At 44.8% G+C, this 25,357-nt stretch overlaps 1 protein-coding gene across 3 annotated transcripts; it reads right to left on the reverse strand.

The window, feature by feature from the left end:
• Positions 1-1,831: 1,831 nt before the first annotated feature.
• Positions 1,832-17,704, reverse strand: LOC135455396 (uncharacterized). 3 transcript variants are annotated; one of them, XM_064728558.1, is made up of 8 exons: positions 17,616-17,704; positions 10,665-10,818; positions 9,064-9,372; positions 7,588-7,767; positions 6,778-7,086; positions 5,320-5,463; positions 4,450-4,572; positions 1,832-3,188 (listed from the first exon to the last, which is right to left on the reverse strand). In XM_064728558.1, the coding sequence occupies exons 2-8, from the start codon at positions 10,726-10,728 to the stop codon at positions 3,088-3,090; spliced, it is 1,230 nt and encodes a 409-aa protein (XP_064584628.1). In that variant the 5' UTR covers positions 10,729-10,818; positions 17,616-17,704; the 3' UTR covers positions 1,832-3,087. The 3 variants fall into 3 exon arrangements, with proteins under 3 accessions (XP_064584628.1, XP_064584627.1, XP_064584626.1); XM_064728557.1 differs by lacking the exon at positions 17,616-17,704 and adding an exon at positions 15,802-15,869; XM_064728556.1 differs by lacking the exon at positions 17,616-17,704 and adding an exon at positions 14,889-15,002.
• Positions 17,705-25,357: the final 7,653 nt, after the last annotated feature.

Consider the following 25,357-nt stretch of genomic DNA (forward strand, 5'->3'; position numbering starts at 1 on the left):
CAGGTCTGCTGTGTGCTCAGGGCCTGTAAGCACAGGGTACAGAGGAGGGTAAGATCTGCTGCTTTACCTTCTCTCTTTTTTGTGGGTTTTTTTGGGGTGGCATAAAGTAAAGCAAACTATCAAATCGATTTTAATTCTCAGCAAATGCAGCACATGGTTACAACAGGGAAGTGATCTGGAGAGTGCTTGACCCTCCTCTTTCCCCTCTTCCCTACTATCCCAGATATCTCCACAGATCCAGAAGATCTTTGCCTTTGGCCCCTACCTTTGACACACAGAACAGCCTTTTTTATTTTTTGTCAGCCTGTGCAAGCTGTCCCCCAGGCAGTGACAAGCAGCAGTGCCAGCCCTGCCATAGAGGGCAGCTGGGTCTGAGAGCAGCAATGCTTCCTCCCAGCCCACAGCTCACCCTTTCACCACGCTGCCCTCTTCCACCCTGGCTCTCAGCACAGCCTTTTCAGCAGGGATTTCACAGGGAGCCTCTGTTCCAAGCAAACCTGTGCCAGTCTCAGCCAGTTTGGGCTTCTGCAGATTCACAGGGACTGAAAGCAGCCTGTGGGAGCAGAAATCTCATGGATTGCTGGTGGCTGGGCTGAGCTGCTGAGCTCACCCTTCCCTGCTATCTGAAACAGCCTGGGATTCCTCCTGGAAAACCACCTTGCTGTTAGACAAGAAAAATATATCTACAGGGCAGTCTTCAGGTCAGTCAGGTGATAAAGAAACCAAGGTCCAGTGCATGATGTCATCTCTGAGTGCATGGCACCAGATATCCTCTGACATGCAGATAAAGGAGAAAGTACCAGGGCCACTCCCTGTCACAGCAGGCACAGAGGGCTGTGGCAGTGACAGGAGTCACACAACCCCAGCCCAAGGTACCTCAGCACACAGCACCACGTGTAGGAATTACAGCCTTTGCCCCTGTGAATCCACACCAACCCTTTTTCTCTGGGGCATCAGCTGCTGGTCCTGGTTCTTCACTGCAAGGTGTCTCAAAGAACAGCCAGAAAGTGGGGAAAGGAAATGCACTGCACCCCCTGTTTGTGAGCTGAACCCCTGCTTGTGCAGGACAAGGAGCCTTGTGCATGCACTGTTGCACTCCCATCTCAGGGATCTCCTTATGGAAACTGGAAGTGCCTGTGCTGGTGCTGGCTGAGCTTTCTGCAGCTTTGCTGCTCTGAGGAACTTGGCAGCTGTGAGGAACTCAGCAGGAACCCTTGGAGTTGCTGCACAAAAATCCAAGCATTTCATGGAAAAACTGATGGTTATTTACTAACTCCACATCTTTGCCAGATGGACCGCTGAGAAAAAAGAGTTGCCCAGCAATTAAACGTTCATTTTCTGAAGCATTGAGCAAGTTATGCTGATGGAGTCTCCCTCCCAAGCACTGATAGATGTTCTCTTAACTATTCACTTGCTTCACCTAAAAATAAGAATTGCAATTGAAATTGTAACATCAGAGTTCCTCTTGGTCTGATCATATCAAAGGTTTCAAAACCAACTCGTCCATCAACAGAACTGCTCTGTGAGACTGCACCTCAGTGTCCCTGTGTCATTTCTTGGCTGCTCTGGCACCTGCAGTGCCTTTCATGCCCAGTGACCTGAGCAGCTCAGCACCTTCCCAAGCTTCAAAGGCCTTGGCAAGAGTGTTTCTGTCACTCAGAAAATGTAGTTCTCTTTGTAGATTCCCTGGATAATCCTATTAGTTCTCAAAATACAAGCTGCAGTAAACTCAGTCTGATAACTGGAGCTGGTGTCAGATCTAAATCAGGAATGCAAAGGTAAGAAAAAGTGGCAGAGAATAGAAGAAAACACACCTTTTTTTTTTTTTTTTAAGAAGAATTTATTAACATCAGGGAACTGGATAATACAGATTCTCTGAAAGATGACTGTAGAAGGTGTAAATCCGGTCTACATTGAGAAACAAAGGTATGCAAATGTATAATGAGACCCTAAGAGCTCTCCAATGACCCCAGTAACCAAAGGAGCTGAAAACAAACATTTGTACAATGAATAGCAAGGAATAGAGGCGTCAAATGGGAATTACCTGTTCAAAGTGTTGGAGATCTCTTAAAACATCACCAGCAAGGGGATCAGTAAAATCCAGATTTGATATTAAGCATCAGCACAACAGAGTTTGTTGGCAAGGTTCACTCTGCTACTGACTGGATGGTTGAGACACATTGAGGAAAAAACAAGGAACAAACAAAATCCAGTCAAAGCAGAAATGAACCAAGAACTGTGTGTGTGGCAAAAGGACAGTGATTCAGCAAACGTTCACATTGTTTTAGGGATCTGCTTCTCCCTTTGTGCTGCCACTGATTTTTGCTCAACAGCCCTGATAGTAAATTAGATCCTATGCAAAAGCTGAGGATTTATTCAAATCAGGTGGGAATGGGGAATGATTTAAAGATACCAAATACCCAGAGTGATTCCTGAGGAGCTGAATTCCTGAGGAGCTGTACTCATCTCATGCTGTCTAAACTTGCCTAATTTGTCAGGAAGATTGATTCCAGAGTTCTGCTCAGCCTGGGGACCTCTGTGACCCCATGCCATTCCTGAGGGAGCTGGACACAGCCTCCCACCCAGCCCTGCACAGGAACACTCAGTCGTTCCTCAGCCTGCAGGTGGGGGCAACATCAAATATCTCTTCCAAACTCTTCCAGTTCAACCTACCAGCCAGCTTGTGGTGCAAAAGGCTTTGGTGAATGCAGAGATGACCTGAGAATTCAAACAATACAGACACCTGGGTGCTGCTGTGGCATTACCAAGTGACAGCCATGCAGAGGGCATGGGAAGTATTTCAGAGCTGTTCCCACTTTGTCCCAGGGAGAATTCAGCTGGTTTCAGTGCTGCTGAGTCAGCCACACACCCTGGGGTGCTGCTGTCTGCAGCCAAGCCAAGGAGAGGAGGATGGGGGCTCCTGGTGCTGCCTGTGCTGCTCAAAAGGCCTGGAGCTGGACAAGAGTCACAGTGCTTGGAGAAGGTGTGGATGTGGTGAAGCTACCTTTGTGAAAACAGGACGATTTGGGATTACAAGGGCAGCAGTTCCCATGGAAAATGAGTCTGTGTTTAGCTGGTTGCTGTACATCATGAGAGAGGAGGATGCTGCTGGCAGAGAAGTTCTCTCCGTTGTAGATGGTTATCTGTGAGCCTTTCTCTGTCAGAAGCCTCTCTGTCTTGCCTAGAAGCTGCAGAATTGAAAAAAAAATAATCTGTGAGGCCACCAAAGAAATTGGTAGATTCCAGTTAGAATTATAAATAAAATGCTTGAATTTGTGAAGTCCTCCAGGCACCTCCCCTCTCCCATCTGCTTCTGAGCCACCCCTTTCTCCAGCAAGGGGGCAGCTTCAGGGCTCTGCTGTGACCCTGCCCTGGTGCTGTGACCCATCAACTTCTGCCTTAGAGGGGCTCTAGGACAGACCTGAGTCATCACTGGACATTGCACCCCAGGGCAGGACCTCAGGGCAGTCATTACTGGTAAATTATTTACCCCTCACACCAATATATCCATTAATCTAATGATGTAACAACAGTGAGACTGGTTTTGTGCTGCCTTTGCTGGGCTGTGCAGCTCCTCCTGAAACAAATTCAGACTTGGAAATTTAATCCTTTGGCTCTCAGAAAGAAACAACCAGCACCAGGGGATGCACTAGTTCAGGAACTGAGAGGAGGCCCAGCCTCAGGCATACACAAGGTGCCAAAAACCCGGTGGACACAGGATGGAGGGGGAAAGCCATTATGGCAGCTTCAAGAAGTGTCCACAGAGCCATTTCATATTGGTTTGCAAAACAGATTTCCCTCTTGGATACATTTAGGAGATCCTTGTTCTTAAATTAAGGCTGGCTCTGGAGCGGGCAGGGCTGGAACAGGGACCCACTCTCCTGAAGGCCCTGTCAGCCCATGCCTGGATGTCCTGGCTGGGACACATCCCTGCCAGGGAAGCTGCACAGCAATGCTGAGACTGCCCCAAGGAGGGAAGGCTGAGCCCTGTGATTCCTTGGCTCTGCCAGTGCTTCCCCCTTGCTTCAGGAGGAAGCAGTGAGGAAATTCCTTCTGTGCTCATTTTTCACAACAAAGCCACCGGATGGGCACTGTGATGGACACTGTGCTGTTCCTGCAGTTCTTGATGATGTTCACTGGGCTGACAGCCATTCAGTTATCCTGGGAACTGGCTCCAATACTGTATAAAATTTGCCCACTGGCAGACAATGTTTCCAAAGCCTGACTAAGCTTGTCCACCAATACCCATCTTGGTTTCTAACAGTAAACATCCAGGGAGAAAACTGATGGAAATTTTTTTTTCTTTGTTTTTTTCTGCCAGCCCAGTGAACATCATTAAGAACTGCAGGAACAGCACAATGGAGATGAGATCCAGGAGGAAAACCCTTTATGCTTTTCCCCCTTCCAGGTATGGGACCCACGGGCAACACACAATTTGTCAGACTGTACCTTGGCGACGCCGCAGCCGCAAGACGTAATACATGGTGCCCCATCCTGTGCAAACCCCAACAAACAGGAATGACAGCAAGATGCCAAGGCTGCTCTTTTTGCTGGTGAGAAATTCAGGATTACCTGCAGAGTAGAAGAAAACAGAGCATCCAAGTGAAGCAAGCAGGAGTGCTAAGCCATGAGCTGCCTCGTAAGCACCACACAGAGGAACTGGCCCCATCTGATAAAGAGAGAAGGAACTGATGAATGAGAGATAAAAGACCCTCTGGCTCATCATGTTTTACAGAAGGTACCTGGCATAATGCTCACTTTATCAACAGTCAAAGCAAATTCTTGTCACCCCACCACAACAGATACTTTTGAACATCAACCTTATCTGAAATAACCAACAAGTGGTGAGACCCATCCTTGATGAAGCGCTCAAATAAGGAAATCCACTTTGACTGGTTTTTAAAAACCTTTTTGTCCATGACCTAAGGAAGATGACATAGGTATCTACCATGAAAGAAATTTGAATATATAAATGTCACCTTTAGTTGACAAATGTCCTCATTTAGCACTTACAGATAAGGTCAATTCTTGGGACCTTGTCGCACACCCATCATGTACCCCCTTCCCTCAGCACCCCTGTGTCTGTCACTATGTAATTACAGGAACTTGAGCCTGTATTCATCTCTGTCCAGGACTGGCCATGTCCATTTGCCAAGGCAAAGTTTCTGAGACTGGCTGGCTGCAGCATGTGTGGATTCAAATTATGAATGTACAGGACATCCCTGCCCATGTAAACTCTATTCACATCAAGCTGTCTGGGCAAGCCCCTCTCAAAGCAAAAGGCCAACACAAGAAGAGATTAACTGAGAATTCCCTCACCAGGAATGGCACCTGCCAGTGCAGCGTGTTTTGGATGTGACTCCTGAATGTAGCACTTCAGGTCAGGGTTGTGTCGCCAGACATCTGCCTCTGCTTCACAGCAAACAGTCTTGTACTCAGTACTGATGTTACCTCCTCCGTTTTCTGAGAAATATGAAAGGTAAAAAAAGTTTTGATGATAAATATGGATCATGTAGAAGATCTTCAGTGAAGGGCTAAAGATGTTGAAGAGGTTAATAGATTAAAAAAGTGGATCATGTTGCACAAAATGTTGGACATTGCTATGATTGCTACGAGCTGGAGATGTTTCATTCCCTAACAGGCCAAATCAACCACTGTCATTAGATTTCCTTCTCACCAAAGCTGAGGAGTTGTTCTGGGAATCAAAAATGGAAATATTTCAAGAAGGTAAGAAAGTGTTCACAGGCAGTTAAGAATAAAAAAACATTGATAAAAATCTTATCATTACCTTTATGCAATAAAAATATACTAAAAATTTTTGCAGTTGCCTTTTACCCACAGGAACCAAAGAAGAGGAACAACCAAGTGTCTTGTTGTAAATCTCTAGTAGTAGCTAAGTGAATCTCTAAGATCCTGGAGTGCATCTCCTACCAACTCTTCATCCCACTGTGCCATTGTAGAGTTTATTCTTCTTCAAAGAGAATCTGGAAAACTCCCTCCTGCCTTCACCTACACATCCACTCCTTCCCTTCTTAGGGGATACAGACATCCCTGTCTACAGCAATTTCCAGATTTCACTGTGAATATACTGCAGTGTCACCAAAGTTTTACACTGTAGTGACAGCACGCAGATATTTTGCAGTGATGAGCATAAATACAGGAGAGAAATGGCTTATGGTGGCCAGAAATTAAATACAAGAGGAATGATTAGGCTCAATAAAAGCCTATTAGATTAGGCTAAATAAATGCCCTGCAACCTGAGCCAACATGAAATTTTGCCCTCATGGAGCCACTTGCTTCATGTACTGACAGGTGTGTGAATTCCTGATTTTGGCAGTTTTGTGAGGAGGCTGGAAAGATGCTCCTGGGTGTTTATTGAATTGGACAGAAGAGCAGCACAGAGCAGCTCCTGAGGCTGGACCTGGCTGCGGGTTTGTTCTGGCTGAACCAGGTGAGATTCACACATTGCAGTGTGGCACAGAATTTCACCATGGGAATTGCTGTTGCCAAAAAACCCTAAAATAAAAATGTATCTTTATAAATCACAGTAACATGTGTTTATCTGAATCTCTCCTAGTGTCGTTTTAAGCAGTGTTTGACCTGAAAGAGCTGAATTACTTTTGTGAATTACTTTATGACTTTTTCGCACAGAAGAAACCCAATCATTCCAGTTTAGTCATTCATAAGCCTTGCTGTCTGCCCGCATAGAGAACAGTTCAGTTTCCTCCCAGAAATATGTTTTCCAGCAGTTAATAACCAGGTTCCCAGCAAGCATACCTCCAGAATTCAGGATGCCACACCAGTGTTTTGGTGGCTCAGTTTCATCCGAGATGCCATAAATTTCTTCAGGACAGAAATTTGCTTGCTCAAAGCAAACAGTGATGTGTGATTCCTTGGCCATCAACTCAACTGTTACACCTGGAATAGTGTTTTTCTTGTGCTGTATTTCAGCGATTCTTATAAAGTTGTTAAAATCAATTATCCCATCCTTGCATTTGCAGCTTTCACAGTCCTTACAGCGGTAGATTTCCATAGCTGCGCTGCCTCGTGTCCACCTAGCTGGGCCAGCAGTAGACACGGCAATACCTAAATCAGAAAAAAAAACAAAGAAAAAAAAATTTCCATCAGTTTTCTCCCTGGATGTTTACTGTTAGAGAACAGGATGGGTCTTGGTGGACAAGCTTAGTCAGGCTTTGGAAACATTGTCTGCCAGTGGGCAAATTTTATACAGTACTGGGGCCAGTTCACAGGACAACTTTTGGGGTAGAAACATTATGGAATTCCTCCACTACTTCCACTGTTTTTTTTAACTGGGAAGCTGGCAGCTTGGGAGGTGAGTTGAAAGATGTTTCTCTTGCTGAGCTCCTCTGTTCTTGTCCTCTTTCCTTCCCAAACTCCTTGGCACAATCCCACCAGGTGTTCCTTGAACACGCTGGGACTGGCTGGCTGCAGCGCGTGTGGATTCAAATTATGAATGTAAGGACATCTCCCTGCCCATGTAAACTCTGTTCACATCAAGCTGTCTGGACAAGCCCCTCTCAAAGCAAAAGGCCAACACAAGAAGAGATTAACCGAGAATTCCCTCACCAGGAACTGCAACTGGCAGTGCATCATGTTTTGGATGGGACCTGTGTTTTGGATGGGACTTGTGTTTTGGATGGGACTTCTTAATGTAGCACTTCAGGTCAGGGTTGTGTCGCCAGACATCTGCCTCTGCTTCACAGCAAACAGTCTTGTCCTCAGTATTGATGTTGCCTCCTCCGTTTTCTGAGAAATATGAAAGGTAAAAAAAGTTTTGATTATAAATATGGATCATGTAGAAGATCTTCAGTGAAGGGCTAAAGATGTTGAAGAGGTTAATAGATTAAAAAAGTGGATCATGTTGCACAAAATGTTGGAGATTGCTATGATTGTTATGAGCTGGAGATGTTTCATTCCCTAACAGGCCAAATCAACCACTGTCATTGGATTTCCTTCTCACCAAAGCTGAGGAGTTGTTCTGGGAATCAAAAATGGAAATATTTCAAGAAGATAAGAAAGTTTTCACAGGCAGTTAAGAACAACAAAACATTGATAAAAATCTTATCATTACCTTTATGCAACAAAAAAAAAAAAAAAATGCAGCTGCCTTTTACCCTCAGGAATCAAAGAAGAGGAGCAACCAAGTGTCTTGTTGTAAATCTCTAGTAGTAGCTAAGTGAATCTCTAAGATCCTGGAGTGCATCTCCTACCAACTCTTCATCCCACTGTGCCATTGTAGAGTTTATTCTTCTTCAAAGAGAATCTGGAAAACTCCCTCCTGCCTTCACCTACACACCCACTCCTTCCCTTCTTAGGGGATACAGACATTCCTGTCTACAGCAATTTCCAGATTTCACTGTGAATACTGCAGTGTCACCAAAGTTTTACACTGTAGTGACAGCACGCAGATATTTTGCAGTGATGAGCATAAATACAGGAGAGAAATGGCTTATGGTGGCCAGAAATTAAATACAAGAGGAATGATTAGGCTCAATAAAAGCCTATTAGATTAGGCTAAATAAAAGCCCTGCAACCTGAGCCAACATGAAGTTTTGCTCTCATGGATCCGCTTGCTTCATGTACTGACAGGTGTGCGAATTCCTGATTTTGGCAGTTTTGTGAGGAGGCTGGAAAGATGCTCCTGGGTGTTTATTGAACTGGACAGAAGAGCAGCACAGAGCAGCTCCTGAGGCTGGACCTGGCTGCGGGTGTGTTCTGGCTGAAGCAGGTGGGATTCACACATTGCAGTGTGGCACAGAATTTCACCATGGGAATTGCTGTTGCCAAAAAACCCTAAAATAAAAATGTATCTTTATAAATCACAGTAACGTGTTTATCTGAATCTCTCCTAGTGTCGTTTTAAGCAGTGTTTGACCTGAAAGAGCTGAATTACTTTTGTGAATTACTTTATGACTTTTTCGCACAGAAGAAACCCAATCATTCCAGTTTAGTCATTCATAAGCCTTCCTGTCTGCCCACATAGAGTTTCCTCCCAGAAATATATTTTCCAGCAGTTAATAACCAAGTTCCCAGCAAGCATACCTCCAGAATTCAGGATGCCACACGAGAGTATTGGTGGCTCATTTTGATCCGAGATGCCATAAATTTCTTCAGGACAGAAATTTGCTTGCTCAAAGCAAACAGTGATGTGCGATTCATTGGCCATCAACTCAACTGTTACACCTGGAATAGTGTTTTTCTTGTGCTGTATTTCAGCGATTCTTATAAAGTTGTTAAAATCAATTATCCCATCCTTGCATTTGCAGCTTTCACAGTCCTTACAGCGGTAGATTTCCATAGCTGCGCTGCCTCGTGTCCACCTAGCTGGGCCAGCAATGGACATGGCAATACCTAAATCAGAAAAAAAAACAAAGAAAAAAATTTCCATCAGTTTTCTCCCTGGATGTTTACTGTTAGAGAACAGGATGGGTCTTGGTGGACAAGCTTAGTCATGGCTTTGGAAACATTGTCTGCCAGTGGGCAAATTTTATACAGTACTGGGGCCAGTTCACAGGACAACTTTTGGGGTAGAAACATTATGGAATTCCCCCACTACTTCCAATGTTTTTTTAACTGGGAAGTTGGCAGCTTGGGAGGTGAGTTGAAAGATGTTTCTCTTGCTGTTCTTGTCCTCTTTCCTTCCCAAACTCCTTGGCACAATCCCACCAGGTGTCCCTCCAACACACTGCCAGATCCCAGGACCACTGAAGCTCAGAGCTGAGCTGCCACACTGCCCACCCTGGGTGAATGTCCCAGGTTCCCTCCCTCAGACCTGCCCGGGAAAGAGTCAGTCCTTTGGGAGAGGGCTCACCTCATCTGACATCTGACAGACCCAGACTGTCACCCCTCCCAAAAGAGGAGATTGGGACATCTTGGGATCTTTTGGTCACAGTGACCCCGAGATGTTAGAAAGTCTCTTTTCCCAGCCCGTCAGTTGAAGAAGGAGTCAGAACTCTTCTATTCTTGTTCTCAAGGTTGTTTATTGTTTCTTATCTATAAAATTCTTCCTTCTGACTTGCTGAGGTCCGCTCAGCAAGACAGTCAAAGGCACTTTGCTTGCCCCTGGGGTGGTGTTATCTTTTTATGCTAAGAACTACATATACAATGTTTACAATTAGTTTCCAATACCTATCACCTGTGTTAGACAGTGAGCTTCTACTCTAAACGATAAGTGCCAACATCACAGCAGAAGATGGAGGCCAAGAAGAAGGAGAAAGGCTGGACACGCCCAGTTCCCTCCATCTTGCCCCCCTGAACCCCCATTCCAGAAACCCCAAAATCTACTTTTCCACCCTGTGATAACTTCACTATTATTCTACCTAAACTGTGGTGGGTTGCTGATCTTCATCAAAGGTTGGTAATTTGCTCCACAGGTCATAATCAAACCCACAGGTGTTTTGGGCTCCATGCCAGGGTTTCTGAGCCCCCTGGCAGGGTCCTGCCCATCCTGGCCAGCCAGAGGGATGTCCTGGGTTCCCACAGGGACAGGTCAAACACATCAGCCTTCACCTCCTTAATTTCTCTTCTCACCTTAGAGGTTTTGTGGTCTTGGTTTTAAATGGGCACAGCTGAATTTATCCTAACAGAGGTTTTGAGCTATGGAAGAGCAGGGAAAAGTGCTGAGGTCAAACACAGAGACTCACTTGGATGGGGAGCAGCAAGAGCCAGGAGCAGGAACCCCATGTGCAGGAGGTGGGGAGAGTCCATGGGGCTGCCCGGGGCGATGAGCTCCAGCAGGGCTGGAGCTCTCCCAGATCCTCCACAGTGCCAGGGCAGGCTCCCCCCTCAGTCTTCTCCCTGTGGGAATTCAAGGCAGCGCTTAGCACCCAGTGTCTCTGCTCTCTGTGTCCAGACAAAAAGATAACAAATGTCAGACGGCAGCTTCCAGCCCAGGTCACGGGATGGGGGCAAGGCAGTGGAACCCTCACACTGCTCACACAGCTGCTACTGCACTCCATAAGGGCCAAACTCAGAGCCCTTCCCACCTCTGGCTCATGCACAGCAGCAGGAGACACGAGATCCTTCTGCAGGGAGAGGGAAATCCCTCCTGAGCCTGCTGGGCAGGAGGCTCCGTGTCCATGTCCTCCTGCACACACCCCTCAGCAGGAGCAGCAAATAACAGCTGGATTTGCTGCCAAATGTTCCCAAGTTGAGTTTCCAAGCTCCAAAGTTTGCTGAAGTTTCCAAAAACCCACCAGATAACTAAGGAAGATGGATTATGCTGATTTAATGTTTCACTTGGCCTAAGATTAAATATTTATTGTCAAATCGAATTATATTTTTAATTTAGGAGATCTGATGGGAAATATTTGTTCAAGTCAAATGAACAAACAAACAATAACTTGGTATTTCTTTTCAAAACATCCTTGGATTTAGTCAGAAGTTAGTTTTCATTTAAATAACACGACTTGTGATGTATATTTTAGCAAAATACTCACCAAATAAGGAAAAAAAATTATAGAAAATTCACCTAACTTTCCTCACCAGACTAGCTCTGGAAAACATAAAGTGCTTTGTTCCTGGGAGCTTTTCATCTAAAGCTTTCATAAAAACAACTTTTTTTGCTGCCACAACCTGAGAAGAACTTTGAGGAAATTTCCAAATTAGTTATATGTTAATTCCTACTTACACATTCAACAGAAGTTAATAAATGCTTATCTCATATGGTCTATGCTGATCTACATCTGCTGAGAATTCTACCCCATTTCCCAGAAACAGGTGAGCCAGGAGCAACACAACCCAAGGACATGCCCTTCCAGCTTCCAGCAGGTGCTGCCCCCGTCCTTGAGACCAGCTGCAAAATTTCCTGTGGAATAAAACCTGGGACACCTCAGGCTCCCACATCAGCCCTGAGCAGGATGCAAACCCAGGGAATGCTGGACAGAGCTGGGCCCCTGGCACTGCACTCTCCAAGGAGCAATCCATCTTCTCCCACCACCACCTTTGCACTCCATGCACAGAGCTCCCGCTCACCTGACAGTCCTGCAAGGATTTCCTCTGCCCCCACCAAGTATTAACAACAATCTCTTCTCTTACATAAAAAATTCATACATAAAAAATTCATCTTCCTCTTCCCATCCATAAAAAATTCATCCTTTAAATTTTTTTTTCCCCTGATAATTCATATTTCACACATTCCTTTTTCCCATTTCCTGCTTTGCAAAGCACAGTTAACAATTCCTGGCCCTCCTTCCCTGCAGATGAGCAGAGTTCCAAGGGATTGACATCAACCTTGGAATCACAGAATCAGGTTTGGAAAAGATCCTCGAGTCCAGCTGTTAACAGGGCACTGCCAAATCCACCACTTAGATCATGTCCCTAAGTGCCACCTCTTCCTGTCTTTTAAATGCCTCCAGAGGATTTGTACCCCAGGGCACATTTGCTGCACAGAACAGCTGCAGCACATCTGGCAGAGTTATTTGCCCAGAGGTTAAGATTTGGGCCTTCCCCAGTAGTTTTCAGTGAGGTCTGTATCTTGTATCCTCATTTATTTGGCCCTCTCTTGTGTCTTGCCCCTCTCCACATTCTGGGTCAAGGACATGTCCCTTCCTCTTCTCTCTGGCGACATTCCCTCCTTCTCCCCCTCTTCTCTTCAGTTTCAACAGCCAAAACACCATCCACCAAATCTCTGTTCACCCCAACTGATCTGTCTTAAAATCTGGAGACTCTCCAGCTGTCTTGGCCAGCTCCTGCCAGCAGTTTTAAGCTTACATCAATAAAATACTCAAATGTAAAGTGAAACACATTCTTTGGACAGACAAAACATTTTCCATTCAGGTTTTTTTGCATGTTTCCCTTTCTTTTTCTAAGTAATACAAACTTTCACTTAGCAGAGCTTCTGAGGTTTTCTACAGAGCTGTAACAAAGTAAAGCCAGACCCTAAAAGTAGATAAGGAACAAGCAGTAGGTGAATAAAGGAACAAACAGGAAGGGCTGAATTTCCTTCAGCAAACACCAGCCACTCACACCCAGGGCAGACCTGACCCACCTGAGATCACCAGCAGGAGAAAGAGGATTTGACAGGAAATCTGCAGAGCCCTAACAAGGTCCTTTGGTTTTGTTTTTGAAAGGATCTCTTTGAGGGAACAGCACTACCTGAAACTCTCAGGATTTTCCTTCTCCCCATAGCATCATAACAAACACAAGACAATAACTCCAGTGTTTGCCAAGAGAAGGGCGAAATTCAGTCTCCAATGCCATAACATCACTTTCAGCAGAGCAAAAGTTTTCTCTCAAAGTTAAAATCTGATAACCTGGAATACTCTGACCCATGTTTCCTCCTACTTCAGCACAAGTTAAACCAGGTCGCTGCCTCTCCAGTGTGTGTCCCCAGGCTTTCTGCCTCTGTCACAGCTGAGTGGGGACCCCCAAAGTGACCAAAGCAGAGTCCCTCCAACATCCCCAGGAGACAGCAGAGCAGAGCTGCTGCCCCAGGGTTCACATGCTAACATCCCCTAACAGGGGTAACATCCCCTCTCCAAGCAGACATTAAGAACATTCATGGGCACACAAAATCCAGTGCTGTTCTCGAGCTGTAAACACTGCATTTTCTCACTCCTCTTCCAGCCACATCCCCTGGGCTCTACAGCTTCAGGAGAAATTTAGTCTGTGGGTTTTATAGTCAGAACATGGTGGAACAAGACATCATAATTTCTAAAATATTTATGTGGCACCCTAAAGGGTCCTGTGGGAAAGGCTTGAGTTGCAGTCAGCTTGGAGAAAATAGTACTATTAAAGGAAGTAAGGCAGCAACAGAATGAAACTCAAGGAACTTCAGAAGATCCTACAGATTTTATTCTCTACTCTAAGTTCTTTCCCAGAAGAGGAGAAGTATTTACATAAGAGAATTTTGGTATCACTTTCCTTATCACATTTCCCTTACTGGTCTGTTGTATTCCACTGTCAACAAGCCTTCGTGACAAAGACAAATAAACAAAACAATACAAAATCATGTGAGGAGATAAAGCAGCTCTTTCCTGAGTGTATGATTGCAGTTTGTATCCACAGTTACAACAAGCCATAGCAGAGAGAGCAACCAGCAGGACATTGTGGTTGAGCTGAGAAATCTCTGCAAAAAATATTAAGTGTAAAGCACACTTTGGCTTTCCTCTACCTGCTCTGAAAAAAATTTTCCACAGCATTATAAAACATTGGCAACATTTTTTTTACTGCCGGCAGTACATTAAGTAGAATGAAGTGTTTCACTGGTTTAACTTCTTCTATTTTAAAACCACTGATGCTTTGTATTTTGGTTCTGTCTCGTTTCATTCTGAACCCAGAGCTGCCAGGCTGGATTGTTCATTAGTCAGGCTGGACTTGTGGAAATGCACAGTCAGCTCCTTGAAAAGAAGAGCTGCAGGGATTTCTCCTGCAACCCTTCTGACAAATTCTCTCTTATTTGCAAACATGACAGGATGGAACTTTTGGAAAAGAAGATATTAGCAAGACATGCTAAGGAGCTATGAGGAAAAAAAGGTTAATGGGCATGGGAAAAACTATTCAGAAATTACATTAACAGGAAAATGTTGTTAATACATTTATTCTATTATTTCTGAGGTCACTCACACTATTATACAAATGCACCAAGAGGAAGCTGTTGGGTTTCTGCATTCCTACAATCAGTGTGAGTTCACACAGAGCTCTCTGGAAGTCGCCAGTCTGGGCTGCAAATGTGATATTATTTAGTCACAAAGATCACCAGCAATACATGTTCTCCCCTGTGCAGAAAATGTGCAGCACACTGAGAATTTCCCTCCTGCCACAGACATCTCAGTGCCTGCTTCTGAATGTTTACTTCAAAACAAGAAAGCAAGAATTTGTAAGAGAACAGGGTGGAAGACAGGACCCTCTAAAGAGGAAGACAGTACCTCAGAAGCTGTTTGTGTCTAAGTCCTCGTGCCTCTTCCCTTCTCCAAGTGCCTGAGCAGCCTTGCCAGATCCAAGTTCATTGAGCTCCTCTTCCAGAGGAAAGCAGAAGTCAATGGGATCACAGAGAAAAAATCATTTCACTGGCTCCTCCCATCTTTAAATGCAACTCATCTTGCAAGAGTCTGCATTTTCACTTTCGATTCACAGGTTACAGTATCACAGAGCAATGCAAGCCAGGTAAGTCCACACTGCTGTGAGTCCAGGAACGGGTGGAATTTGCAGGAATGCTGGAACTGCAGGAACTTACCTGGATCTAATAATGGCAATGCTTTCTCTCCAGTTCACAGTTCACTCTTTCACTATGCCACTCCTCTTACACTTTGTCCCTATTTTTTATCACATGATCTACAACCCAGAAAGTCCAGACAAGGAGTTTCTGCTTGCAAATTTTGCTCCTCAGAAAAGGAGAGTTTCTGGAAGGATTCACGTGCCTGGTGTTTGCTGAGCACTGCAGCACCTGTGCCCTTGTAGTGGAAGATGTGGAGGCTGACCCTTAGGGAAACTCAGTTTCAGGGGTTTATTTAGCAGACATCATGCAGAACTGATCAGCTTTCAATTTAATCCCTGTGCTGCACATCCACACTGCCCCTCCAGTGAATTTGGGATTTGCTCTCACAGTCCCAGCTCAGGGCAGCAGCTGTGTGTTAAAAAAATGCTCCAAAAGTGGGACATTTTATCTATCATTCATATCTATCTATCAGTCTGTCATTTTACTTTCATGTTTCAGGTTCAGGAACATTAAACTGGAGACATTTCCTCAAAGAGAAACCCAAACTACCACTACAACAAACACAGCCAAAACCAAACAAGACAAAACAAAACCCACAACAAAACTCCTTGTTTCCCTATTACCTGTGTCCTTGTCACCCTGCCCTGGCCCAGAAGGAACACCAGCATACAGATGAGGTTTTTACATCTCTAGAGAAGTGGAATATTGGCAAAGGAAACGCCTGAGGTGGTTAATCATTACCCAGGAATGACCCCCACAAGGTGATGTGGTCATTCTTGTACAAACCCCAGGTCTGCAGTATTTTCCCTCCAGTGCCCTGGCACTCAGCACAGTCTGGCAGTGACCTCACAGCAGGGTCATGCTCCAAACAAACATGTTGTGCTAATCCCAACCAGCCTCCAACAAATCCTCACCCTAAAACACCCCCTGGCAGCAGAGTCTCACTGCGTGCCACGGGCTGGGCTGCTCAACCAGCACTCCCTCAGTGTGTTGTAACATGAGATGTGAATTACCACAAGGAAACGAGCTGCAGTTATGAAATGCAGCAGTTAAACCACAATCTGGGGGGTCTGAGGCTCCCAGAAGATTGCTTGGTTTGAAGAATTGCTGAAAGGACTGAAGCCTTCACTCAAACCCAGCCAACCTAAATAGCAGCTGCTCTAGTGCAAGCTGGCACCTCTGAAGAGAGCAATATGCTGGGAATATGACTCAAAATTTTCATTTTTCTTTTGTCTTGATTCATTTTCACAGAAAGGGTTAGTCTCCAAGAACAGGATTTGGTAATACCAAACCACACAAGAGTTGTTTCAGATTCACCTCTTCCTCAGAGATACAACATTGAGCTCCTCTGGCTCTGCCATAATGTGATTTTTCCACTTTCAGTTTTCTCTCTGAGTGATACCAACTTCCTCAAACATCTGCTTTCTGCAAGCATAGAGCAGAAATTCAGGGGTAACACATGCTGGCTAATTTAGAATTATCAGGAACAGGCAAAGATCATGTGTACCCAAAAACATCTTGGAGAAGTTTTAGTTTGCACGGAGTTTGCACTGCATCCTTTGACTATAAACTGTGTGATAAATAGAAAAAAATATTAGTAATTCATGTCTTCGGTAAGGAGCTTCTCCTTCTTGTTAATTAGATTGTATTTATATTGCGATAATCCCACAAACTCCACTCCTGAACAATGCTTCATTTCAACTTCCAAAAGAGAGAACCTCCAACAAGAACTTTCTCCTATGGCCAAGGAATTTTATATTTTGATCCTTCGTGACAGCACAAAATCCCTTCTAGCTGAATCCAGAATTTTCAGCCCAGAACACCAATGTTAGCTTTAACCAGAATTTTACCCAGAAACTCAACACGACAAATGAACCAGAAGATATGAAAGTCAAACACTATGAACAAAGAAGAACCTCAGTTTTTCTTAGCTATATTCATGATTACAAGAAGTGGTTTGGGCTTCTATTCCTTTTTGTTTCAAGGAACTGTAACATCTTGTATATCTTATTTCATGTTCTGGGAAATTGAAAGTAATAAGGCAGCACAGAGATCTTTCCTTTCCCAGGACTCAGCTTTAACAGTTTTTGTCCCATTAGACTGTTACTCTCAGTGTGCTTTGTCCATGACTTTGGCTTCCAAATCTCACTTATCTCCACTTTCATGGTGATGAGGAATTCCCCTGGCAATGTGATATATTAAGAAAACAGATCATGAGGTAATTTATGGAAGATAAAAAGGGTAACCCCAATGGTTCGTGACAGCCATTGCAGGGTCATAGTTCTTTTATTGCCAAGCCGTTCACCAGTCAGGCGCCACAAGAAAAGATAAAGTTGTTTTCTGACGTTGGTTAAAAGGTTACCCTACAAACCTGAGCATACACATTCGACTTTGCTCAGAAGAGTGAGAAGTTACTGTGAGAAACCATGTCTCTTACCTTGGCACCTATGAATTACTGCAGAAGAAATCAACAGCGACCCAAGGTGTTTCAGGCAGAAAGAGCTCGTGCTGAGCCCCCATGGACACCTCATAAGGAAGTCTCCTCTTCCTGGAGGCAGAAGAGAAACCAAGGACAGGAATGAGAAGAGATTAACTTCTTAACTCCAAGGATAGATGGACTGTAGACAATTTTGATCTTTTGCTTAGAATCATAGAATCATTAAGTTTGGAAAAGGTTTTGGAATCTTAAATCATTAAGGTTCCAAAATTATGAAGTCCAACATTTGACCAAACTTCTTTGACTTCAAGGCCATGGTCAGTAAGAGAGATGAAGCCACAGGGGTGAGCCTCCTCTGCTACAGGAGCAGGAGTGTCCCATGGGGACACACTCAGTGTGCCATGGGGGAGCACAGCTCAGGGATGCCCTCATGCTCTGGGCACAAGGTAAATCACAGAATCACAGAATTGGGGTGGAAGGGAACTCAGAGGTGTCAGTAAAGATCCAGTCCCACCCCGTAGGGACACATTCCACTAGACCAGGTTGTTCAGAATCCCATCCAGCCTGGCCTTGGACACTTCCAGAAGATGGGGCAGCCACAGCTTCTCTGGGAAACTTGTGGCCTCACCATCCTCAGAGCAAAACAACTTCCTCCTAATCTCTCATCCAAAGCTACTCCATAGTCTGAAGCCATTCCCCCTTGCCCTGTCACAGTGCTTGCAAAAGGTCCCTCTCCATGCCCCTTGTAGGCTCCCTGCAGGTCTGGAATCCTCAGCCTCGATAGCTCCCAGGGCTGCAGGGCAGCTGTGCTGGGCAGGACCCCATTGCCAGGGCACAGACACTCCACCAGCTTTCCTTCTGATGAACATGGAAATGGTCTGATGTCCCCCAGGTGCTATCCCCTGCTCCAGAAATCCACAGGGTGCTGGATGAGCCAGCATCATCTTGGTATCACAACATTTCCTCAGCAAAACTACCTGACAGCACAACTGGATGGATGGATGGATGGATGGATGGATGGATGGATGGATGGATGGATGGATGGATGGATGGATGGATGGATGGATGGATGGATGGAGAAATTAAGGTGATTTTGAACATCACAAGGCAACAAGGCCCAACTCAGCAGCTGCCCACCAGGCCTGTGCTGTGCACACAGAGCAGGAGCTTGTGCCAGGCCCAGCAGCTGTGTAGCCACCCAAAATTCCCTCATTCATTCACTGCAGGATGATCCAATCACCTTCCCCAGTATTAGGCATTTTCTCTCATAATTTTTTTTTGTTTTATTTAAGTAGTGGGAGAGTTATTTTGAAGCGTGCCAAGAAGCTGCTCTCCCGACAAGATGAGATCGTGCATTATTTGTGCTTGTGCTCCGTTTCATTGTTGACCTCTTTAGAGCTGCAGATATTGTCTGAATCACCCTGAAAAAATAATCCTGTCTGAAGAGACAGCATGTGTGAATAAAGCACCTCTCTTCCTTCCATCGCTGAGTATTGTTTTTGTTTTTCCAAATTCCAATACCAGAGTTTGGAAAATTACTGTATAGAATGCAACCAACAATTGTCTTGCAGGAAGTACACACTGACAGCTCCAGTGGCTGTGGCAATGCTCCAAAGCCTCAGCAAAAGCTGGAAATTAGCTTCCTCTAAAAGGCAGGCATTTACTAGAACACTCTCTTCCAAGAGTGCCAAACCAGATTTGCATCTGCTGTTGTGACCCTCTGACCTCAAAATGCTTTGATGCCTTTTTAGGAGAAGCAGCCCCCTTTTCCAAGCATTTGTGCCCCCACTGTGCATGTCCAAAGGAGCTGGTTTTGATTGCTATGGCACAGTCAGTACCCAGCAGCATCCCAGAGATCAGAATACACAGAAGCAAAGATCCAAAACCTCTCTGGTTTTACAGAGACACAACCTGAGTTGTCAGAGCAGGTGCTAATGATGCCAAGATTTTGGGGTTGATCCCAAATGGGCTATTCATTTAAGAGACCCTTCCAACTCTGACTATTCTGTCATTCTGTGAGCCAACAGTATTTTGGACAAAGCAGTCCCATCACAGTTCAAAACAAGATTCAAAGCCTTCTGTGATAGGAAACTAAAACAATTTATCAGAACAAGTTGTTTACTTACTGCACAATACCAAAGCCAGCTGTTACAACTGTTCCTTAAATAAAAGAGAAGGATCATCAAAGAGAAAGCTGTAAATTAAATCCAGGATGGGACCCATATTTTCTTTGATTATCCCTGAAAAAAAAACCCGTTGTGACCTTAACAAATCTTTGTTTCCCTAAAGCTAAAGAGGACATAAGGAAATTTCTGTTCTCCTGAAATACCAGGTGTTTGAGCCCATGAGACAAAGCAAAAACATTATGTAGTATTTGCTTTCCAAATCTCACCTTCAGAACCTCCACTATCATGTTTTCAAGGGATTTCCTTGCTAATCATGTGCATGGAGTAATTTATGGTTGAAATATAACTAGGGCCATACATTTTTATGGCACTGAAGGCAGGATCACAAAAACGATTTTATAATTCAACTGATCAAGTAATTCCCCAGTCAAAAACCTGTGTAACACCCAAGAGCTGCTCATACAAGGAAGCTGTTGTCAGGCAGGGTTTTCCCAAATGCACAAGTGCAGTCCCCTGAGGTTTCTGCATCACCAGAGCAGCAATTTGGCTGCAGATGGTTATTAAAAAGAAGCTCCAGCCAACACCAGGACATTTGGCTGCCATTACACTCATGTGCCAGGCTCAGGGCATCAAAAAGAGAATATTTGAGACCCCAGGTAATGTTCACATTCAGAGTTGAATTAACATCACTCCCCAGTAGTCTCACATCTACTTCCCCCTACCTACCCTGAGCTTTACTCCAGGTGCTGCCTCCTTTCTAACACTCCTTGAGGATTTGGCTCAGGCTTTTCTACTTTCTACCCCATCCCCTCTCCCTTCAAATCAAAAATCAGCTGAGCACGGCCCAAAGGCAAGTGGAGGAAACTGCCTTCTGCAAATGGATGCTGGATAATTATTGTAAATCAAAGATGACTCAGACAAAGGGGAGAGAGAATGATGCATCTGACTCCATCATCACAAGGCTAAAGAATTACTTTATTGTACTATGCTATGTGCATTTAATCTAAACTGAATCTGCCATGCACTCACCCTTGCTCACAACTGCTCAGAACTGCACTCATCTCTGTCCCGTGCCAGTCTGACACACACACACCTGGCCCTGACAGGCCAAGGGAACAAAACATCCTCACTTTGGGTAAACAATCTCCATATTGCATTTTACTTCAACACAACACAGGCACAGCTTTCCTTCTTCTCTACTTGACTCACAGCTTCTCTGTTCAGAGGGCATCTGTGAACACCACAGATAATTATAAACTTTCTAGGGTAGCTCTTGAATTTTTTCTTATTTCTGTCACGGTTGGGATTTCTTGTTTGCATTCAGATGTTTATTAGTTCTTATTTATGTCACAGTCTCACAAACCATGAGTTCTACAGCACTTCTCTCTAACAAGCTAAAAATGGAGGCTTATATCTCTTTCTACAAGGCCTTTCAAGGATAAGCTGTCCAATTAAGAAATGACACCTCAATTATTTTTACTTTTAACCCAATAATCAACCACCCATGGCCCACAATGGGGACTTTTTTATCCAATTACACAAAACCACCCAAACCCATGGAGAAGAAGGTGGAGAGGGAGGACCAGCCTCCACCCTAAAACCTCCATCTTGCTTTATACATATTATTATATTCTAAAATTTAAACTCTGAGTTTTCACCCTGTGATATCACACACTTCTATTCAAACTCCACACCCACAATCCCAGTTCTGTCATTCCATTTTGGAAGCTTCTCCACAGCCTCAGGTCAATGCAGTGTTCTCTTAGGGGTCAGTGCCTGTCAGCACAGAAAGCCTGAAATTCTCTGCAGCATCTCATGGGTAGGCAGAGCCCACAGCATCCTCCCCCAGCCCCCCCTGCCAGGGATCCCCACTGTGTGGCAGATGTGGTACCCAGGGTTTCTGACTGACAGACAAATGTCTAACCCTTCTCTAAGTTTCTTTTAAGGTAACAGCTTGGTGTTCTTATAAATGTTCTTCAGTGGTGACATAAATGTATAAGTTTTAATGGATCATTTCCCTGCTCTTTCCCCTAACCCCTAGAAAAGCTGTGGTTTAACATCTTATAAACCCCAGTGGCATATTGAGATATACAGTGGGCTGTAAAACACCTCCTCAGCTGAAAAACTGGTGCTGTATTAAATTTTTCACCTGCCAGCACTCTGACTTCTTTATTACCACACAATAGCATGCCTTGACATGCATTAACTAATCTTCCACAGTCTCAAGCTGCACCAAGGGCTGGATATGAGGAAAATTCTTTTACAGAAAGGGCGATAAAGTGCCCAGGGAGGTGGTGGAGTCCCCATCCCTGGGTGTGTTTAACAAAGCCTGGATGTGGCATTGGGTGCCAGGGTTTAGGTGAAGTGTTGGGGCTGGGTTGGACTCGATCTTGAAGGTCTTTTCCAACCCAGTGATTCTGTGAATTCTTTGTGTGTGATCTTAAGATTTTAAGAAGAGTCCTCTGAGCAGCCCGTAAAAGGAGACACAAAGCTTCCTTCAAAATCATCTTAAAGAAATTTGATATTTCTCTGGCCATCTTGTCCTAAGACACAGGGATGTGTAGAGGGGGCCTAATGCCCTTTGGAATAATCTCCTCCTACTTGCAGATTTGCCCTACAGCCAGCAAGTCCACAAGGGTTTATGCACTGGAGCCCAAAGCAGCCATCCTGCAGCGCAGTCAGACAGACTCATGGACAGACACACAGACAGAGAGGCAGCCTACCCACGGGCTCACCGGAAATCACAAGGACAAGGCCAGAAGTGACACTGTGCCAGGCAGAGGTGGCACCAAGCTGCTGATAAATGGCACCACTGGGGGGTCCCAGCCCAGCCCTCTGACTCCCTCAGGGCCAAGGAGCTCCAGAAAAAAAAACAATTAATTTTCTCTTCCTCATCAAGCACTCCAGTTGTTTTTCTTTTCAGAGTTTGCTTTCTGTTGCAACATAAGCACAAGCTTATCTTTGAGTTTATGGCTGCAGGGGAGATTTACAGCCTGGGTCGTTGCCACATCATCTGATTGGGCAGAAACAGCTCTCTCCTCCATGCCCAGCACCAAGAGCTGTGTCTTGGCCATCCTGACTCGCCCCTTTCCAACACACCCTTCTCACACAGTTCTGTGATTTTATTTCCAAACAAATTGATGTTGGAAATAACAACAATTGTTCCTACTTCTATGAGTCTGCTCGCTCTGACAAGAGGAAAATTCAATCTCTCTACTTTTCCTTAGAGCCTGTGACAGTCAATGGCCTCATTTGAGCACTCCTTGGAAAAGTTACTACTGAGGAATATTTACAATCAGCCTCATCCTCCTTCCTCTATTTGTTGTATTTTGAACTGCATAGACAAGGTTTAGTGCAGAGTATTTGTTCTCTTTGCTTTATTACTGTCCCCTGACTGGGTGTGATAGATGCAGCCACAACAAAGCTGAACCCAGACAGCTAATACAGGAAAAATCCAAATACAAGTAAGTGTCTTGCTGCCATGACCTGCCCCAGCTCATAAAAGCTGCTGATGTAGTGATGTCTCACACAGAAATGGCCTGGAGGTAATTTTTCAATCTCTGGAAAAGTTGCGGTTGTACATTTGGGACCATAATCAAAAGCACTTCCAGCTTGAAGTGAGTTACAAGCAGCTGAATGGGAGAAACAGCAATGAGAAAATCCTTTCAGCACTCCAATGTGAGACAGGATGGGGCAGCTCTGAATGACTGATACCCCAAATTTAGATTTGTTTTTAGAGCCTCATCATCTGGCTCCTGTAGAGGACTGGATCTCACCAAAAGATTCACAGGTCTGAGACAACAGTGCTGCAGTCCTTTCAACCCCAGCACAAAGGGATTCACTCACCCTCAGCCAGCTGAAAATCACTGCTTTTCTGCACATCCCTGCCCTGCCAGAGCCAAGCAAACACAGAGCTGCCTGCAGCAGTAGGATGGGATCTTCCTTTTGCAAGGGGAAATACTCAAGTAGAGCAAAATCATCTTTAAGTTGTCAAGCTCTCCCCATTTGTCTTTCATTAGACAAAGAACATGACTCAGAAGAGGAACAGCAACAGCTCTGCTGGCTCCCAGACCACTTATTTTAGTCTTATTCCCTTCCAGCAGTCCAGACCCTGGAAATAACCAGCTACAAGTTCCCTTGGGACCATGTATTGGACAGTGAAGGTTGGTAGACTGGGAAATTTGTATGTTTACATCCGGTTGTATGTCCTTTTTCTGAGTCTGCAACACCCAAGAGGCCTGCAGGCCTAAAAGCCAAGGTCACCCAGCAGCACATCCCAGCTCCCAGGTGAAGATCTCAGTGAGATCTGGAGCATCCTGCCCTTCCTGCATTCCAGTTTATCCTTTGCTAAAGCAAAACCAGCTTTGGGATTCAGAGGGGAATGCTGCCACCAGGATAGTTAGTAAGTCCCCAACCTGCTCCTAGGTCAGTGTGCCTGACAGGTACTTCACTGCCTCCTCAGCCAATTTCTCTCTAGAAGCCAAGCAACTTGTTCACATTCTTGTCTCCATCTCTAGGATGCAGATTCTATGGATTTGGGCATTCCTGAGCCAAAGGAATTGCAGAGCATGTTCACTGATGCAGACACAAACAGTTGTGTTATTGCCCTAAAGCAAAGAGCACACCTGAAAAATCAAAAGACAATGAATGACTTAGCTGATGTTTTCCTTGGTATCTCAGGGCAGCTCAAATGCCCTCTGAGGAATTTAAATCCAGGGGTTGCCCAGAGAATAACAAAATCCAAAATGCAACAAAAACATGGTAGGAGACATCTTTCCCAAACACATCTGGTACAATCTAGGGAGCAGATTGCTCACTGAGGGGAGGGAGCATGGCTCAAACAGCAAACCAGGAGAACAAGCTCAGATGCCATCCAGAGTTTTAATCCTGCTGGCCCTGATATTCAATCCTAGTCCCAGCAGCAGCTCAGAAGCCAAAGCCACACCCCCAGGAGCTGAGTGTGAAATAAATTGTTAAACAATTTCTCCCAGCACAAAACCCAGGAGTTTTTCCACCCCTGCTCCCTTGCAGGTTTCCTGCTGCAGGCCAGCAAAAAGCCAAGTGTGCTGCTCAGCAGCACCAAGCAAACCTGCCAGGGGGAATTAAAGCCTTCAAAATTAAGCAGGAGCAGTAGAAGGCAATCACAGTATCTCAGAGAAGAAATTTGCAAGATCTCATGAGGCTGAAACAGACTGTTCACATGCTACAGTCTACTGCTCTATGCAAAACCAGAGAAGAATACACACAGATGGTCAGGGTAAAGGGAAATGAAATTAACAGTGAAGTTACCTCCTTCAGTACTCTTCCTTGTATGATTCATGCTTTGCATGTAACTCTTCTGCCCTTAATTCAGCCATTTATAGTAAGGTGGATCCATCATCTGGATGTTATTCTCAGGAAATTATTTCAGTCCTGGCACGAGAGATCAGGGAATTCACATCTACTTCCTATGAAGTCTCACATGAGAGCTCTTTGACACAGTGGGTTTTCATACTGGCCTGGGATGATGCTTCCAGCTGGAAAGGAAGAACCAGTGTTTCACTTTTCATGTGCGTGTTCCAGAAGTTAAACATACACGGGGTTTAATGCTATTGACATCTGGCACCTTGACATCAC

The sequence above is a fragment of the Zonotrichia leucophrys genome, chromosome 18 (assembly GCF_028769735.1).
Source record: "Zonotrichia leucophrys gambelii isolate GWCS_2022_RI chromosome 18, RI_Zleu_2.0, whole genome shotgun sequence".
NCBI classification, from domain to species: domain Eukaryota; kingdom Metazoa; phylum Chordata; class Aves; order Passeriformes; family Passerellidae; genus Zonotrichia; species Zonotrichia leucophrys.